The sequence below is a fragment of the Cupressus sempervirens genome, chromosome 4 (assembly GCF_028749045.1).
Source record: "Cupressus sempervirens isolate cs-2001-9-10 chromosome 4, ASM2874904v1, whole genome shotgun sequence".
Lineage (NCBI taxonomy): Eukaryota > Viridiplantae > Streptophyta > Pinopsida > Cupressales > Cupressaceae > Cupressus > Cupressus sempervirens.
Window position 1 is genome coordinate 709,227,971 of NC_143121.1, and position 20,661 is coordinate 709,248,631.

Below are 20,661 nucleotides of genomic sequence, written 5' to 3' on the forward strand. Positions count from 1 at the left end.
GGCTTTTTCAGAGTCGACAGTTGGTGACATGGGTAGATCCCATAGAGTTTTTGCAGTGGTTGACAACTGCCAGGCTGAGCATCAAGCCATAGTTATCGAGGCTACAGGTATTATACAGGGTTGTATGGTTGCAGTTTTATTTGATTCTAGAGCTACAAACTCTTTTATATCTCCATTTTTGGTGGAGCATTGTGGGCTAGTGGAAGTTAGATAGGATGTTAGTTGGGAGGTAGAATTAGCCTCAGGAGCTAGAGTGTCAGTTAGTTCCTTGATGCGGAGTTGTCAGATGTAGATTGGAGACATGTCCACTAGGACTGATCTATGCATTACCCCTCTAGGTTCTTATGATGTTGTTCTTGGCATTGATTGGCTTTATGCCCACAGCGCCAAGATGGATTGTCGACAGAAGAGGGTGGAATGTGTGGATGATGATGGTATCTCTAGGGAGATCTTTGCAGTGAAGAGACCAGTGTCCCTTCTTATGATTTCTGCTATGTAGCTTAGATGGTGCATGCAAAAGGGTTGTCAGTTGTTTGCTATCACTATAAGTGACAGAGAGGAAGATTCAGAGAGGGAGCCATCCCTTGATGATTTTCCAATCCTTCAGGAGTTTGCAGATGTGTTTCCTTCAGAGCTTCCTAGTATGCCTCCACCTCGAGCAGTGGATTTTCATATAGACCTAGTGCCAGGAGCCGAGCCAGTTTTGAGAGCACCATACAAGATGACTACTCATGAGCTTAGTGAGCTAAAATATTAGTTGGAGAAACTCTTAGAGAAGGGACATATTCGACCTAGTGTGTCACCTTGGGGTGCACCAGTGATCTTCATCAAGAAGAAGGATGGATCACTTAGGTTGTGTATTGATTATCGGCAATTGAACAAAGTGACCATCAAGAACCGATATCCTCTTCCCAGAATCGATGATCTCTTTGATCAGTTGTAGGGTGCCCAAGTATTTTCAAAGATTGATCTGAAGTCGGGTTACCATCAGTTGAGGATTGTGGATAGTGATATCCCCAAGACAACTTTTCGTACTAGGTATGGTCTCTATGAGTTCACCATGGTACCATTTGGCCTCACAAATGCTCCAGCTGTATTCATGAGCCTCATGAATGAAGTATTTCGTACCTTTTTGGATAAGTTTGTGGTTGTCTTTCTTGATGAAATTTTGATTTATTCTCATGATGAGAGAGAACATGAAGAGCACCTAAGACAGATATTGCAGAAGCTAAGAGAGAATCAGTTGTTTGGCAGCTTGTCGAAGTGTGCATTCTTCAAACCCGAGATACATTATTTGGATCATGTCATATCAGGTGATGGAGTCTCAGTAGACCCATCAAAGATTAGGGCCATCATGGATTGGCCAGCACCCACCAGTGTTACTGAAGTGAGGATCTTTATGGGGCTAGCAGGATATTACAGACGTTTCATTTTAGGATTCTCTCGATTGGCACACCCCATCACATCTCTTTAGAAAAAGGTGAAGAAGTATGAGTGGACAGAAAAGTGTGATAGAGCTTTTCAAGAGCTCAAGAGAGCCCTCATGAGTGCACCGATTCTTGCAGTACCAGATCCTGTTACAAATTTTGTGGTGTGCACCAATGCATCTTTAGATGGTTTAGGGGCAATCCTTATGCAGGAAGCACAACCTATTTCCTTTGAGTCTAAGAAGTTGAAGACTCATGAACTCAATTATCCTACTCATGACCTAGAACTAGCGGCAGTAGTTCATGCCTTGGTGAGATGGCGACATTTCCTTTCGGGTCATAGATTCAAGCTTCATTCTGATCACCAGAGCTTGCAGTACATATTTTCTCAACCAAACCTTAATGCTAGGAAAAGAAGGTGGATGGAGTTTCTGTGTGAGTATGATTTTGATGTACATTACATCAAAGGAAAGGAGAATGTAGTTGCAGATGCCTTAAGTAGAAGGCACCATGAGCTTTCATCTATGATTACTTGCACTGACTTGAGAGAGCGGATCTTACAACACTTACCAACTGATGAGCTTTATGCAGAAGTTTGTCAATTAGTGCAGTCTCAGAGACCCTTGGAATGGAAGTTTGCAGAGTATTCCTTGGAGTTCGATGGAATTTTACGGCATAAGGGACATATGTATGTACCTTTCATTGGGGGTTTGCACGAGCTCATTGTACTTGAGGCTCACAAAGCACCTTATGCAGTGCACCCCGGTGTTAAGAAGTTACATGCAGATTTGAGGTAGTTGTATCATTGGCCAAGCATGAGAGTGTAGATTGCTAGCATAGTTGCGAGATGCCTCGAGTGCTAGAGGGTAAAGGCAGAGCATCGTCATTCTGGTGGGCTTCTCCAGCTGCATGAGATAGCAGTGTGGAAATGGGACACTATATCTATGGATTTCATTATTGGTCTTCCTATGTCATCTCGTCGCCATGATGCCATTTTGGTGATAGTTGACACATTGACCAAGGTTTCCCATTTCTCGCCTGTGCGTACTACATTCATAGCATGAGACATAGCTCAGGTGTTCTTGCGGGACATTGTTAGACTTCATGGTGTTCCTCGTAAGATCATCTCTGATAGAGACTCATTGTTCACTTCTTCATTTTGGAGAGAGTTGCAGTCAGCTTTGGGCACTAGGCTCAATTTTAGTACAGCATACCATCCTCAAACCGATGGCCAGACTGAGCGAGTAAATTAGGTTTTGGAGGACATGCTACGTATGTACATGATGGACCATCAGGTCAAATGGGAGGAATACCTACATCTTGTCAAGTTTTCCTATAACAATGGGCACCATTCTTCCATAGGTATGCCGCCTTATGAGGCCTTGTACGAGAGACCGTGTAGGACACCCTTGAGTTGGGATAGGATCAAGGATCGAGTATCTATTGGTCCCAAGTTAGTAAAGGAGATGGAGTAGCAAGTGACCCTGATTAGACAGCGCCTGAGGGAGGCACAGGATAGACAGAAGAAGTATGCAGATGCGAAGAGGATAGATTGAGAGTATCAGGTTGGTGATAGAGTGTTCTTGATGGTGTGACCACACAAGAGTCTGATTCAATTTAGAAAGGGCTCTAAGTTGGCACCCCGATTTTTTAGGCCGTTCGAGATCCTTGAGAGGATAGGACCTGTTGCATACCATTTAGCTTTGCCACCTAACCTGCCACGCATCCACGATGTGTTTCATATTTCTGTACTTAGAGGATACATTTATGATGAGTCTTATATTATAGATTGGGATACTTTACAGGTGGAGTTGGACAGACAGCTAGCACTGGAACCTATTTGCATTATTGCCCGACGGACCCTAGCACTTCGAGGTCGAGAGCTAGACTAGGTTAGCGTCCAGTGGGACTGTTACGATGAGGTGACAACTTCATGGGAGGATGCAGCGCAGATGCGATCTCAGTACTCGTACCTTTTTTATGAACTCCAGGAGGAAGTTCATGCCTAGTGGGGGAGGATGTGAGGCCTCGCCACGACCCATCGTAGCATAGTGATACATTACTATTATTTTCATATTCATTACTTGAGATGTCGAGACATTATCTGATGCTTAGAACATACTATATTATTTCATGTTGTGTGATGTTACTTTCAGATATATTTGATGATTGTCATTTAATGTTTCATGTATATGTATGTTGATGAAATTAGTAATGTAGGATGGAGACTTTGATTTAAGAGATTTTAAATGGTTAAGAATTGAGCGGGATATAGAAAACCTTATTGATGTATGTTTCAATTTATGTGAATTTTTGATACGTATACATATATGTACATGTGATTTTTGCAGGACTACTGATGTGTGCAATGAGTGTGTAGATATTTTAGCCAAGAAACCCTACGGAGGAGCATAACTGATCTCTATCTGTTAATTTTGGAAACCTTGTTGTTCATGATTCATGTATTGTATTGTGAGATGTATGTATGTATCTTCCTATGTTCAGTGAATGTTAGTGTTAGTAATTATGTTCTTTTAGTGTCGCTTGACACTTGTAAATTGGTTATGTTCTTCAGTATGCTGATTAGGGTTAGTTGTGTAACCTTTGGACCCAAGTTGGTTTAAGTTAGTGTTAGTTTGCTAATTAAGTTCTTAATCGAGGTTAGTCATCCCTTAATCCATATTAGTGCTTTATCTGCATGATAGCGTAGTTAGAAGGTTCTATTTTATTCCTAGATTTTGTTTAGCTCTGAACCTTTTTCCTAAGGCTTAAAACATGAAATTATTATACCCAAAGGGTATGGGTATGGTTTAGGGGTCTTTTCCAACCCCTAAGCCCCTTTTATTGACTTTTGAGGCCACTCAAAAAGTCTCATTTTTCCTTTGTGTGAAAGTTACAAGTGGTTATCTTGAGTCACCTCACCTCACCTCCACTTAGTGTTTAACCATAGTGTGGGTTGAGTTAGGAGTTTCTATAATTGCTAGTGGGTGGAAGTAGTTATTGTTCCTTTTGGGTGGTCGAGTTGGAGGCTTATTCAGAGGCCCTTCTTGGACTTGTGGAGGTTGTTACCCAATCTCTACATTTAGAGAGGAGTTTTTGAAGATTGAAGGAAGGAAGTGGAAACTCTACTCAAACTTGTTCATTGCCATTACCTCTTTGTGAAGGTAGGAAATTCTCATCTCCCTTATTCAGTTTTCATGTTTGTTTCATGCTTATGCTACCTTGTTGTTGTTTCTATGTTTGTATGTTTGTGGGTATGTTGGGAAGATTTGAAAACCATGTTATTTTGGATGATTTCTTTTCATGTTTATGTTTGCAATTTTTGAGATTTTTCTTGCATGGGTGTTTTGGTATTACTCACCCTTGGAGAGGGTAGAAGTGACCAATTTTGAAAAAGGTCTGTTTAGTTGGACTCCAACCAGTGAAGAGTCTCTTCTCAGGATGAGAAGAGGGAGAGATGGTAGGGTGTTATGGGCCCCTACCCATCAGCACAAACCTCGTATGAGTATGGCATGGTTAAATGGAAGAACATAAGTTCTTGGTTAATAGCCCCGATTGGGCATCTGATTTGCTGTTGTGCTTGACTTCTCCTATTGGAAGAATCCACCTTTCCCTAGTGTTGATTCATTGCAGATCTTATTGTGAAAACCTTGTAGGAATATGCATGTTTGAATTGTTCTTGGTCATGTTTTTTGTCACCTGATCAGATTCTATTCCCTCTATCGTTCTAGAAATGTGTTGTAGAAAATATTATAAATCCCTTAATGAGGGTCATGAAGAAAATTCAATTAAATTGTTGAAATTTGGGATTGATATCCTATTGTAAATTGTATTTTAAACTTTGTTGTAAATGGCAACGAAGCCGAGTTTTCTTCCTGGTTCTTTCCCAGCTGAGCCTTTGAATCAGGGTTGCCAATAAAATTGATGTTTTGAGTATAATTGGACATCACGTGACTTAATCGTGATTTAAATTTAGATGGATGAATCTCAAAAATAGGATGGAATTGATGATGTTCAATTTGGTAAAATTTCAAGTTTTCTTTTATGTTGAAAATGAAAATTATGATCATGGATGTAGATTCAGGTTGCATGATTATTTGAATCAACAAGTATTGCATTATTGATTAAAATGGATAATTTATATTCTTGGTATGTTAAGGTTGTAATTAGGCTCTATGGATTTTTATTTAAAAGAAATTATTGACATAGGTCGAATTATTCAAATTTAAGATTTATAGGAGATCTAATGATTTTGGTGTAAATGTTTTAAATCTATTCAAAAGAAAAAAATACACCTTTAAAAAAAAATTATATATATATATATATATATATATATATATATATATATATATATATATATATATATATATATATATATATATATTGCTTGTCTTGTAATTTCTATACTTAGAGAATTTTTCATCAAAAAAAAATAATGTGTGTTTCAAGAGAGTAAAACTCTCTACCTTTTGTATGGGAGTAGAAATTAAATGAATTTGAGCAACAGGGAATATTCTTTAAATGATTCTTTTTATTTAAAATTTGGAATTAAACAAAATAGAATAAAATACGTTTTGAATAAATTAATACAAAATATATATATATAATTCCTATCAACTAAACTTTATGCAATAACTTTTATAAATATCCCATCTTAGCATTACTCTTCCATCTTCGTTGATTGCACATCAGCTTGAAACTATATTTATTTCTAAGGAAAAGTCTTTGTGTGATCATATTGATGACATCATGCCTGTACTACACCCCCCCCCCCCCCTTGACCTTGTGCTTGTCACAACCTTAGAAAGCGTGGGGCTTGGGATGAAGATATTAGTTTATGTTTAAAACTTACCTTTTTCCCCATGTCCCATCCCCTTGTTGAAGCACTCACCTATGGATTAACCCTTGTTATGTTATCGATTCTACCACCTTGTCCCATCTCCATCTCCCTCCTTATCTAGCGCTCAGTATTGGATTGTACAACATTTATGTTGGGGGAAAAGTTTGCTAATTGTCTTAAGTTTGAAATTGGTGGTCATTTCCTTTTTATTACTTCCTTTCCCTTGTCTCTACTCACGTGCCACAGCTTGGGATGTGTTTTCTTCCACCTTGGGTTGCATGGGAAGGAGTGTGATGGATGCCATGTCAGTGACATGACATATGTTGGGTCTTTGGTATACGTTTTGGGGTATGTAGTAAAGTTTGCAGATATAAATTTGCTTTAAAACTTCTTCTCCTCCATGATATCAGCGTACCCTTTTGATGTAAGGGCTTGGATTTGCGTGGGGGCCTAGGAAGAGGTGTTGGGGGTCAAATCAACTTGGCTAGTGGTCAAGTGGGATGGTTAGGTTAGGGTAGAGTAGAGTGTAGGTTAGTAATAGTTAGGTTAGATTATGATGTTAGTTTGTTTGTTTGATAAGATTTATTGTTAATAATTTTATTTAGTTAGTTGTTTTAGTAGTTAGTTTTATTTAGTTTAAATTGTAAATTGTTAAGTTATTTGTTTAAATTTTATATTTATATTTCTTTTGTAATATTAGTTTAATTTCATGGTTTAATTAGATAGTTTTAATTTTATTTAAATTGTAAAGTTAAGATCTATTTAAAGATTAGACACTCATTTTGTATATGGTTAGATCAAATTTAGATTTCGTTGGTTAGTTTAATTAGTTAGTTGTTAGTAAATTAAATTTATGACTAGCGTATAATTCACATTAATAATCTTTAATTTAAGTTTGGGATTAATGTTTTGTTTTTAATTATTAGAATTGTTTTAGTTCGTTCTAAGTAGATAAAGTATGAAAGGTTAATTGGCTATTTGATATAGGATTAAACTCCGGTTTATTGATTTGAATTTTACGATTAATCTAAACCCAATTTCATTTAGATTGTTATTAAAATAATTTTCACTTGATTGTTTAAGCAATGTAATAACAAATTAAGTAAACATTGATGTCAATCTAATAACGAAGAACTTCAAAATCTTGACGATGCATTCCTCCACAAGAGTTTTAAACTAAAGATGATGTAGAGAACCTTTACTTAAGCTGTAATCAATCATTTCAAAACTTAGAGCAATTTAATTATTATTATTATAAAAAAAAATTATTTGTGTGTTTTTGCCCTCGTAGTTTGGGCATGACAGTAATAATATTCCTTTACAAGTATTGTTTCAACAGACCATGCAAAAACATGGACACATGACAAGAACAAAAGAGAAAAATCTAATATTCTTCGATTACAATAAAGGCTAAACATTTAGGGTACTATGTTTAATGAAAAGTTGGATTGATAAAAAAAAATCAAATTGATGACGCTTTCACAAGTAATAATAGAGGTATGAAAAACAATAAAATGCTTCAAGAATGGTCTGATGTACTACTCACAATCAAATGTAGAGTGAACTATTATGATCAAATACCCAAGTAGAGGAAAGGACTATAATGCATAGAAGAGAAAACGGTAAAAGACATAGAGACAACAAGATAGTTTCTAGCTATGCCAGTGAATTGGAGAATGACAAAGCTCACTTGGATGTTAGAGATTTATGATAAAAAAAAAAAAAAATCAATTATAGCAATCTAATCTAATCACTCTCTTTACCATTTCTAATTATTTAACCACTTCATAGCTCACTAGGATGTTAGAGATTTATGGTTTAAAAATAGATAACTTTTAATTTTCAAAAATGAAATCTTTTCTCCAAATATTTAATTCTCTAATACTTCAAATCCTTGCCAATTACATTGATTAAGAGAGACATTTGATCTTATGAAAGTATCTATTTGTTATTAATAACTTGAATCTTGTTGCTATTGAGCTAGTCACTACCTGGGACTAAAAGGATATTATTAATGATAAATTATGAAGATTACAAAAGCTGTTAGGAAGATAGTTCCAAATGAATTACTGTTAGAGACCACATCCTGAAAAGATTAGTTCCAATCTTTCTAATTCATCTCAAACTATACTGTCTATGTCTTTTTAAATCTAAGATATCCATTTGTGCTCTAATAGCAGTAATAAAATTTAAATACAAAAACAAAAGCATAACAAGCACACTGCACTATGTGTTCTGTTGGAGGAGACATTCTGACATCGGACTATTCATTACTATTCTTTTATTGTATTTATAGTATGTGTCAGAAGTCAGTAATTAACAATTAGGTACACTTAATAAATTCTCACACTGAATATAAGGGCACTGGCTACGGTGCAACATATTTGCACCGAGCTGAGCAAGCTGCCCAGCCCGTCTACACACCTGCACTGCTCTCACTGCCATGTCCCGTGCTAACAGTACAGTCAGCGAAATCAACATGATGTCAGTCATCCTCCTCTGACATGGGAATAGACAAGTTCATGAGCGAACAGAATACGTTTTTTATTTATTAAAACAATCCATTTTAATATTTTGAAGTATAATTTAATGTCTTAAAAAAATCCTATTATCTATTTTAAGGTTTATTTTAATGTCTAAAATTATACATAATATTTTTTTATTTGAATATTTACAATGATATGTTGATTTATTTTTTATTTTTTTTATCTTAAATAATTTTAAAATAAAGAATACTAAAATAATGCTTATAAAATTATAAAATATTGAAAACACTCATTAAATTAGAAAAAAATAATTTAGTTTTAATGCTATATCTATAATAATATTTTTAATTAGAATTTGCCAAAATTCTTTATATGGACTTAAGTTTTTCTCATATTATTGATGTTAGGAGATAATTTTCACAACAAATCAAATTGTGACAACATATTTGCACCTAGTCTGCTGCCCGTTTACATGTACTACCCTACACGTGTCGTAACCCTAATGTCCTTCACTAACATAGGAATAAACGAGTTCTGAGCGAATTAAATCTCACAACTGATTACTTTACAAGTTCTTGAGCAAATTAAATCTCATAGCTGATTACTTTTTTATTATTAAAACAATCATTTTTAATTTTTTATTTTAATGTCTCAAAAAAATTCTTGTTATGAATTTTAAGGTTTATTTTAATGTCTAAAATTATCCATAATACTTTTTTATTTGAATATTTACAATGATATGTTGAATTTTTATTTTTTTTTATCTTAAATAATTTAAAAATAGAAAATACTAAAATAATGTTTAGAAAATTGTAAAATATTGAAAACACTCATTAAATTAGAAAAAATTAATTTAGTTTTAATGTTATATCTATGCTAATATTTTTAATTAGAATTTGCCAAAATTTTCTATATTGACTTAAGTTTTACTCATGTAGATGTTAAGAGATATTTTTCACAACAAATCAAATTGTAGAAATATTTATACCTTAAATATTTTCACCTTAAATATTTCTACACTTTAATTTTTTTAAACCAAACCTTTCTTATAACTTCTTATAAGGTTTAGTTCTATGCATAGCCACCATAAAAGTATATTTTATAATTACATTTAAAAAATGATCTATTTTAAATTTAATTTTACATTTTAGTAAGTCAAATTTTTAGTTTTATTTTGCATTTCATATTACTTTTTCCTATTAAAAAACAAACATTCTATGATTTTTTTATATCAAAAATCATTTTTTAATTTTTCATTTATAGATCTATAAATAAATTTTAAATTAAAGTAGTATATAAATTATCCTTTAGGTTCAGCTATATGGAACTTTATGATGTCTTCAAAGGATATTGTTTGTAACTATGCTACTTGGGAAATTCATAGTGGAGAGAAAGTAAAGTTTTGGGAAGACTCATGGAATGGATTTCTCCCTCTATGTAGACAAGAAAAGTTGGATGAAGCACATTTAGTCCTAAAAGCTTAGTGGGGCTCCTCTTTTTGGGACTATGCTTTGGCAATTGAAATTCATTCAAGAAGGGTTCTCTGGAAAGAACCTCCAACATATCTTCTTAGTCAACCAAGTCTCCTTTCTTTGAGGGAGACTCTTGCTGAAAGAATTGTTTTTCTTTCTAATAGGGAAGATATAGTTATTTGGGCCCCATCCAAAGGTGGTGATTATTCAATTAAGGAAGGTAATTATGGTCTATGACAAATAGATAATTCAAGCAGGAAGTGTAGAGCATTTTCCTTTTGTTTGAACTCTACTGTGTTGCCCAAGGCTAGATGTTTTGCTTGGCTAGCCCTTAGAAAAAGAATACTCACCAGTGAACGATTGTTCAGGCTAGGTATTGCTGAATCTTTTATTTGCAAATTATGTAACAAGGAGCTAGAATCTACAGATCACCTCCTTCTCTAGTGTTCCTTTGCCAATGTCGGATTTTTGTGCTAAACAAGCTTCAAATGTCTTCATCTCTACCAAATAGTCTTTGGCACCTATTTCAATCTTGGCTAGTTCTATTCTCAAGATCTTTGTTTGCTAGTATTTGGAAGTGCATCCCAGCTGCTGTGGTATGGGCCATCTGGTGGGAACGTAACAAGATCATTTTTCGTAATGAAAAATCAAACCTAGAATCTATTTTGGATGGGATTGAGAATGCAATTTCAGAAAGAGTAAATGCAAATATACTCAATTGTATGAAAAAAATTTTAGTATCTGCTTGGGATTATCTTCTTCTAAAATTGTGGAAAAAAATTAAGTTACCTCCAAGTTTCTCTGCAAATTGGAATTCTAATCATCAATCTGGTCGACTTCATGTAAAATGGTTTCCTCCCTCTAGAAATTTTCTAAAGTTAAATTTTGATGGTTGCTCTCATGGGAACCCTAGTAAGTCAGGATTGGGTGCTTGTATTAGGAATTGGCAAGGTGAAGTAATTGCAATCAAAGCAGATGTTTTACTAGTTGGTAGTAGAAACCTTGCAGAAGCTCAAGCCCTATTGGCAGGTCTAAGTTTGGCAAAGAGATGTAATGTTTCCTCCATCCATATTGAAGGTGATTCTCAGGTAATTATAAATGCTTGTCCCTCACGATCTTCTCATATTTGGAAACTAACCTATATCCTTCAACAATGCTGGGATTTAATTGACTCTTTTCAAGCTACTTGTTTCTCTCATTCTCTGAGGGAGGGCAATAAACTGGCTGATTGTCTAGCTAATCTTGGTTGTGAAGGCTCCATATTTCAATCTTTCCATTCATTGGTTACTTTTTTGAAATTCCCATGCTTAGCAGAGTGCCATATTTGGGACACAAAGAAGATGAAGTAAGCTTAATAAAAACTAGTACTATAATTGATTGACACACTTATCATTTTATTGGCTATTAGTTTGCACACTCTTTGTGCATAAGGATTCATCTTCTTGCTGAAAATGGAAAGTACAGAGCTGGCCTTCATGGTTCATGTCCCAGATTTTGATTTGGATGGTATTTTTTGGTTCACAAATGCTTCAATTATATAGGAGGCTCAATGCTCTCTTGATTTTAGTTAAATCTTTCAAAAGGAGAGGTTCATTGGCATAATTGGACCCTACACATTGTTGACTATTTATATATACCATATTTTGGGAACTCTTGCTCAGTGCAGAGTATGCCTTTAACACTTTTGTACTTTGGCAAGGATTCAGAGTTTTCTTGGTAGTTTTTTCTTTGATGAGCCCTTGAACTAGTTTATTAATAAATCTATTATATAAGTGCTATGTCACTTTTTGATTAAAAAAAATAAAATATTGGCCAAATTATAATTAAAAATATTAGTATAAATATAATTTAAAATAAAATTAAGTTTTTTTCTATGTTTGTTTTCAATATTTTATAATTACTTTATTTAATAAAAATTATTCAATTATTTTACGAGAAGTTTTAATATTTCAAATAAAAATTATAGATTAATTTTTTTATTTGATTATTTAGAATTACAAATAAAAATATATATTTTTAATAGTAAATTTTTAGCTTATTATAATTTATGCATTTGGAACATTTTATAAATTATGTTTATATGTTTAACAAGTTACTTCAATACTTCTATATTTAAATATAAAAAAATATTGCAAATTTTGTATTTTTTATTTTTTTTAATCAATTAGATATCATTTCTTAATAAAATTATTCTAATTTTCAAATGTAATATCACAATTTGATTTGTTATGAAAAATATTTCCTAACATCAATAATATGAGTAAAACTTAAGTCCATATAAAGAATTTTGGCAAATTCTAATTAAAAATATTATTATAGATATAGCATTAAAACTAAATTATTTTTTTCTAATTTAATGAGTGTTTTCAATATTTTATAACTTTATAAGCATTATTTTAGTATTCTTTATTTTAAAATTATTTAAGATAAATAAATAAATCAACAAATAAAATAATATTATGTATAATTTTAGACATTAAAATAAAAGGATTTTTTTAAGACATTAAACTAAACTTCAAAATATTAAAAAGGATTGTTTTAATAAAATAAAATAAAATCTGTTCGCTCATAACTTGTCTATTCCCATGTCAGAGGAGGATGACTAACAACATGATAGATTTCGCTAACTGTACTATAGCAAGGGACATGGAGGACGACTAACAGCATGACAGATTTCGCTGACTGTACTGTAGCAAGGGACATGGCAGTGAGAGCAGCGCAGGTGTGTAGACGGGCTGGGCAGCTTGCCCGGCTCGGTGCAAATATGTTGCACCATAGTCGGTGCCAAATATAAGCAGTATAATGCCTGTCAAAAATACTGCACTGTTCTTAGCTGGATCTCCATTTTTCAGGTCATAAAATCCATCACACAATAATTCTATTTTACACTGCAAATGTCAAGCAAACCTCCTCATCTAAAGTCAAGTATAAAGCAGCCAGCAAGAAGCAAAGAAGATGAGAATGGACTCTAAAATGATCATCCATCATAATCTATCAAACCCCTCATATAAAGTTACCACAATATACCAATTATATACAACGTTACATGACCGCATTAATGCATAAGAACAGGCTGTTCTTGAGCAAATTTAGATTTCAACCCTTTAAACTTCCTAGTATGATGATGATCATTATCAAAGCTAGTTCCAAATGGATGGGACAACTGAGCTATAAAACAAACCTAAGCCATTGCACATGCTTGTGGTAGAGAAGAACTTGCAAGAACTCATCCACAAAATCATATTCACATACCCATCTCTGAGCTTAGAGAAATGGGCTTTCTTTGGAGCCGCCTTTTTAATTCTCAACTTGGGAGTAACCCTAATTCTCCCAACCTTGTTTTTCTTCCTTCTATTCTTTGGCCCTTTGCCTCTCCTGCCCTTCAATACTCTCTCCTCTGATATTTTCTCATATTTGGCTGTTTCCTTGTCAAAATAATGAGTAATGGACTTAAAGAACAGGAGAGAAGTTGCCTTCAAACTCATTAATGAATAAACTTGAGATCAAAACTTGAGTTTCCTCGAAGAAAGTGAAAGAAAAGAGTGGTCTTTAAAAAGCAGTAAAATGATAGATGGCCATCTTCATCAATATAGAAGAAATAACATGGTACTTTATAAATGTTTTCTTGTCTATTACTACGGACTCATCTACTAACCCAACAAACCATTATATGATCTAATGAAACCTGGTCATCTGCCCACCAAGCCTAAATTATGCCATTCAATTCATTAGTGAGGCGGTGGTTTTTAGGTGTAAAACCTACACTGATCTCTATAGTCAATCAAGAATATGCAAAGCAAATAAAAAATTCATCAAAAAATTATGAACTACATAGATATGATCCTCAGTACATTTCAAATTTACTAAATGATATAGAAAAAAAAGTAAGAATACATTCCAAGTTAAGATCTTCAAGTTAAAAATTACTTTCAGGAGGGTACCTGAAAATGTGTTTGCACTTTAAGTTATTGTTGTCATGGAAATTGATGTACCAAACTCTTCAATTCACCTCCACCTCAATGCACGCAAAAAAGCTCTAGTCAACAAGTTGCCTTCTTCTACAACCTTTGCATGGTTGGAGAAATATAAAATGAGACACATAGCCTCTCTACAAAATGACAGTTGGAATGCCCTAAACATTTAAGCTAATATTTGTATGAAAAAAGAAAAAATCTCCTAAGAAAATAGCAACAACCAATAGTATAAAAGTAATTTACACAAATGATGTCATATAAGTTTCAAAATATCTCTAAAACTATAGTGTTGGACAAAATATTTCATAAGGCACCAGTTTCAACGCACAAACTAATGCTCTAAAAAACAATCAAAAACTTTAGTCTCCTACTTACAGTAGGGACTAACAAATAATATGATTTTTTTCAGTTTATGACAACTAGTAGCATAGTTCTATTAGTTTGAAGTGAAGTTTGGATGAATAGTTATTTGGAGGCTTCTAACACAATTTTAACTAACTCATACCCAAATCAATTGATCCATCCTCTATTAAATTTAAGGATAGAACCGAAGTTGCTTCACTCTCTTTAAGAAAAGTTAGTAAAGCATAAAACTTTTGGTCAAGTACTCATATCTAGTGCTTTATGGAAGAGATTTTCGTTGTGATTAAGTCTTACTACATCTACCCATCTCCTTTGCATTTCAAACATGTATAATTTTATTCCCTTTCCATTTCATAGAAGATGGCTTATTTGAGTTTGTTGATTATCTGAGGGCATTGGTTTATCTTCAATTAGGATTTTATTATTATGATGATGATGTCATGCATACCTTGATTGCATACTATAATTTAAGATTATGACAAGGATTTTTGAAAATGCTTTATATCACTTTTTTTATATTATATTTTAAATCTTCCATCTTGAAGCTCTTAATGCCACATCTTTATCATGTGAAAATAATGGATGATATTCACTTAGAGTAGTTTTTAATGATATAATGGAGATCTTGATATCATGGTTAAAATGAAATTGGAGTAGTGATATTTGATTCACCTTATACATGTGGATAATTATTTTATAATTTTCAAGGTTTCATCGATGGACTCTTTGCTTATATTCTTATTTTGTGATATTTAATAGATATTTTTTGAGTTTCACTAATAGGAGATGGTTATCTTAAAGTGACATAGAGATGTTTACATCATGGAAACTTTTGATGATGTTTACACACCAAAAAAAAATTTACCCAACTTTACACCTTATTTCTAATGTTTATTCAATGAATTTTTTTGTACATATTGACATGTTTACACAACTCAATGACATTTTATTTTGTCATCTTGAAGTGGTAGAGAAGAATACCAAAAAATGTCAATGAATTGTGATCATAAAAAAAATGAATAAACATTAGAGATGAGAAAATAAAACAAAGCAATAAAATAAAGATTCCAAAAAATAGAAAACTCATTATGAATTTTACCCTTCTCTCCTTAAGTAGGATTTAAATTAGAATAATACATTCTTTATTTTATTGTTCAATATATAGTGGTGTTACCTATTATACTAGAATATCATGATATAAGTAGATTGAAAGACACGATCATAAATTCTAATTAAGTTGATAAGGTTATTTATTGTGGGGCACAACAGCTTGAGGATTGCTATATATGAAGAACATGTTGAGCATTTAAAAAGGAAAGTTGACATTAGCCAAAAATTTAGTTTGAAATTTTTTAAAAATATATATTATATAATAATTGAATATATTGCAAAAGGTAAGAATTCGCAACTTCCACTTGCCACTTAAAGTAGAATAGAATATGTCATTCCTAATAGAAGTAGAATATCCCTATCCTTAACTAGGTCCAACTGAAATACCCCTATTCTTAACAAAGTCAAACTAAACTTTAGTCTATCTTCTTTCAATATCAGCTAGAAAAACCACTCCTATAAACGATGCTTTTTGGATAAATACAGATATGCTCCATTTTCCGCTTCCCTACCATATTCACTAGCTAGGCTTGAATGTTACCAAGCTCCACATCATTATCTTCCAATGATCTTCCATTTGTTTCCGCCTCATTATCTTCCAATGATCTTCCCTTTGTTTCCGGTATCAGAAATGTGCAAAAGAAACCCAAGCAACTTGCCACTGCAAGAATAATCAAGGCCTTGTCAACTCCTATACCAGTTGGATAAGAGGTTTCGCACTCATAGGGGTTCTTATTCAGATCAATCAGCGCAGGATCCTTCTTGTGTCTGGGTTGAGATGCGAACACGAAACCAAATGCTCCGATGATAGCGCCTGCTTTCCCAGCGGCGCCAGAAATACCATGACACGTCGATCGCAAGCGAGCAGGAAACAACTCTGCCGGCACAATGAAAGTAGTCGTATTTGGCCCAAAATTTGCAAAGAAAAATGTCAGAGAATAGATCGCCAGAAAACCATGACGATGAGACCGGTGAACCCAGAAACTGTCGTAAGGAATGGCGAGGGCGAACAAGAAAACTGACATGAAGAAAAACCCAGTCAGCTGAATTTTAAACCGCCCAATACGATCTATGAGAAGAATGGTAAATATGTACCCAGGAAGAGTCCCACACAGTGCAATCAGTGCCTGTGAACTTGCAGCATCCACAACTCCTTCCAATGGATTCTCATAAACACATTTTAACCATCCGATATTGTGATAAATATCGTCCTGAAATAGATTGCCACTGTAGAATGAAATATCCACGAAGAACCAACAGGACGCCGTGCCGAGCAATTCTAATCCATGCCGCTTCACAAAATCCATCGAGAACAATCCAAACTGAGGGGACCCAATTTCCATGCTAAGAACATCCGATTCATCTTCGTCAATCGCCAGATTCAGAACCCTCGACATGTCAATTGCCGCCTGGGGGGCGTTTCTGGCAACCAGAGCGGTATACCGGGCGGTCTCGGGCATTTTCATCCGCCAGTAATATGTGAAACCGGCGGGAACGGCTCCGAGCATCAAGATAATTCTCCAAACCACGTCTTTCTGCCCGAACGACGGCACGTCGCCCGCCAAAGTCTTCATACTCACCGACACAACGATTGCCACAATACTGCCCGCCAGAATACCGAGGCATTGCACGCCAAATACCGCTGCGATGAATGCTCCTCTGGTTTTGGTGTTCGCGTACTCCGCCATGATTGTCGCTGACAGAGGATAGTCCCCGCCAATTCCGAACCCTAACCAGAACCTGAAGAAACACAAGGTGCCAATCACACATTCTCTCGATCGGCCAATGGAGAAACCAGAAGCGAGGGAACTGAAGACCATCAGAGCTAGCGTGAATCCGTATGCTCTCTTTCGTCCCATTCTATCTCCAACCCGGCCGAAAAAGAGCTGGCCTGCAAAGGCCCCGCAGAGGGCTATTCCATTAACGAGGGCTTTTACCTGGATGGGTAAGGAGCCCTTGTGTGTACTGTCGTTATAATAGATGTTTCCCAGCAGACTGGAAACGGGCGGGATGCAGAAGAGATCGTAGGCGTCCGTTAAAAACCCCATTCCAGCGATAAATATCGCACTGAAATGATACAACTGCGTGCGCGCCGAGTCCAGCGCAGAAAGAACGTTGAGCGGCATTTTTTAACTATAGATTCAGATTCAAAGGGTTGTCAAAGGGTTCAAAGGGTTTAAAAGAGTCTATTTGTTCTTCTAAGGGGATGTCTTGCTTAGTGCAAGGTTTGGGTTATCTAAAAGAGATAAGGTTGAGATTGTGCAGAGATGAATTTTCTGGAATGGATATCCTTCAGTTCTTAATAAAAATCTGAACAACCATCGTATATCTTTCGACAAATCACTATTAATATCTGAACAAACAGCGTGACGACTAGGTTGTGGAATTTATTTACGATGGAAAGTGACCAGTCGGAAAATTACAGATGAGCAATGAATGTATCAATGAAATGGTCATTGCAATTCTTTGTGGATTAAAACCCTTAGCAGAGTGTCTACCAGGTACTCCTATTTGGGGAGCGGTACAAAGTTAGATGTAGTTTTGCAAAACAAAATTATATTGAACAAATTATAATTATAAATTATAAAGATGAAGTTATCGAGGGAGGTGGAGGAAAAAGGCAGGGACTAATAAACTAAAAAAATCAATGTAGAAATTGTCGTACATATATGAACAGAATGCTCCACCGCTCTAGAGTACATCCAACTGGTTGGATATCCACTTACCAGCAAACATATGTACCCTTCTGACTAAACTGCTGGCGACTCAGTTTTTTCCTCGGCAACGGCTATCCAGGCAGCCCTTTCGACTGCCAGGATGCCCCGCCCTCTCTTGTCCTGCCATGCCCGTATTCTGAATCCCCTATGCTGCCGGTACTGAGATGCCGGACTCTATCCTTCAGTCTCTTGGTTACCATGCATCCCCATACATACACATTTTCTTGTTTCTGTGCCGCAAAATAATCAAATCTCCAACTTAAAGCCAATCCGTTGTCAATCCATTCTAATCTTGTCCTTAAAGTTTTGCTGTAATTTATACTTGTTTATTTATTTAACAATAGTTCCACATTCATTATATTAGTAATAGAGTAATTTAAATAAGGTTTACTAAATCAAATATAAGAAAGGTGTTATGAAATTAATTTTGAAATCATTTTAATTCAAATAATTACAAATAATTTAAAACTATATTTTCATTAATAAGTTTTTTTTTATTTTTTAAGAAGATTTTTTTTTTTTTAAAATATATTTTTTATTTATTTCAAAATATATTATTTTATTTTAAAAAAATAAGATAATAAATAGAGATTAGATTATGTTTATCATGTTTTAATAATAAAGAAAGAAAGAACATTTTTATCAAATATTAATTTAAAATATAATTTTTATAGATATGATCATAAATAGAATATTCCTTTTTAACATTGTATTTTTCCTTTTTTGTTATCATTCTAAAAATCTAATTTCTTGAAAACTCAATTAACATAAATAAATACAATAAATTTACCTAAGATGTTTATCAAAATAGATTTATGTTGATATGAGAGCTTAAAATATTATTTTATTGATGTTTTAAAGTTGATTCAATTTACAAAATTATTATAATAAATTATTTAACTAAGAATTTAATATACAAGTTAGTATATTTTATTTTATTTATTTATTTATTTTTTTTTTAAATTTCCCTTAGACATTAATTTTTCTTTCTCTGGTTAAATGATTTCTATAAGGTAGTTGATTCTCTTTCAATTTATTTATTTAGTAAAAAAAAATGTATTTGTGATTATATTATAATCATATTTAGATAGAATTTGATTGATAGGATAACTATTTTAATTTGAATAGTTGAAAGATAATAGTTAATTTCATATTATCTTTTAATATGATTTGATTATAGTAGAAAATCATCACATACCCATAAAAAAAATATGAAAATGTATCATAAAGTACAAAATACCAAAACAAACTCTAGGGTCAAAATCACGAATTCACATCAGTTGACGAATTCAAAAAGGTAACACTAACTCAGATACTTGTCCTATTTTCTAGGACAATTGGCTTAGATTGAGATTTAGTCTCAAGAGTTATCTCCCCATGTATACCATTGAGATACTGTGATAGGGTACGCTCACCCTAGCAATTTAGGGAATTGATACCCAGTACGTACAATCTACATGCATGTACAAACACCTGTGTTCTAAACTAAATAGACAATGGCGAAGAGTGGTATATCATGTAGATCCCGACTAGCAGGTGACTACAACTCCCTCCCTCAACCACATCAAAAATGTCAAACATAAAGTAAAACATAGACATACACCATACACATGCAAGTATGGGTAAGTATCCATAAAATCACATATAAATCATTCATCCAACTAACATCATAAAATTACTATATGAACATACATATATCATCATCAAAATAGTCCTAAAATAACTAAAATAACCAAATAACTAAATAAATTGTCACATAAATAAACTGGGTATGGAATACATCTAATCAAACTCGATAACCAAGTGCTACTAATCATAAACATAAACATAAAAAAGGCCTAAAAGAATCTGATAATACAATCAGAAAAGTCAATTAGGGGTAGGCATTACATAAGCTATGATATTGCCAACAAAATATGTTCCATATTTTGCTAAAGGGTTCTCCTTTGTATCCACTGTTATATGTGTATTGTCCACTTGCATGGATTCAGTACCCATAACTATGTGTGGTAGTGAGGGTAGTTGTTGTGTCTCCTCAACTTCTTCCTCATCACTGGAAGGTGTACTCGCTTACACATATATTGGGCTCTCAAGTTTAGACTACACACTCTCCTTTGCTATTGTAGGGACTGAGGTCATGTATTTCACAATGGCCTCCTCTATTTCCTTCCTTACGTCATCATAATTGCCTCCCATCAAAACAATTGCTCTTCTTTTGTTCCCCAACAAGGGCTCAATACCCTTCAAAATTTTGTCCAAGTCCTCCTTAGAG

The 20,661-nt window shown here is 34.0% G+C and overlaps 1 protein-coding gene across 1 annotated transcript; it reads right to left on the reverse strand.

The window, feature by feature from the left end:
• Positions 1-16,036: 16,036 nt before the first annotated feature.
• LOC149563247 (low affinity inorganic phosphate transporter 1-like) lies at positions 16,037-17,925 on the reverse strand. Its single transcript, XM_089823990.1, has one exon. It carries the CDS (start codon positions 17,796-17,798, stop codon positions 16,197-16,199), a length of 1,602 nt encoding a protein of 533 aa, XP_089680116.1. The 5' UTR covers positions 17,799-17,925; the 3' UTR covers positions 16,037-16,196.
• Between the last annotated feature and the right edge of the window lie 2,736 nt (positions 17,926-20,661).

Bases quoted from the DNA above. Each gene is read 5' to 3' on its own strand.
- LOC149563247 (XM_089823990.1), bottom strand. From the start codon at position 17,798: ATGCCGCTCAACGTTCTTTCTGCGCTGGACTCGGCGCGCACGCAGTTG.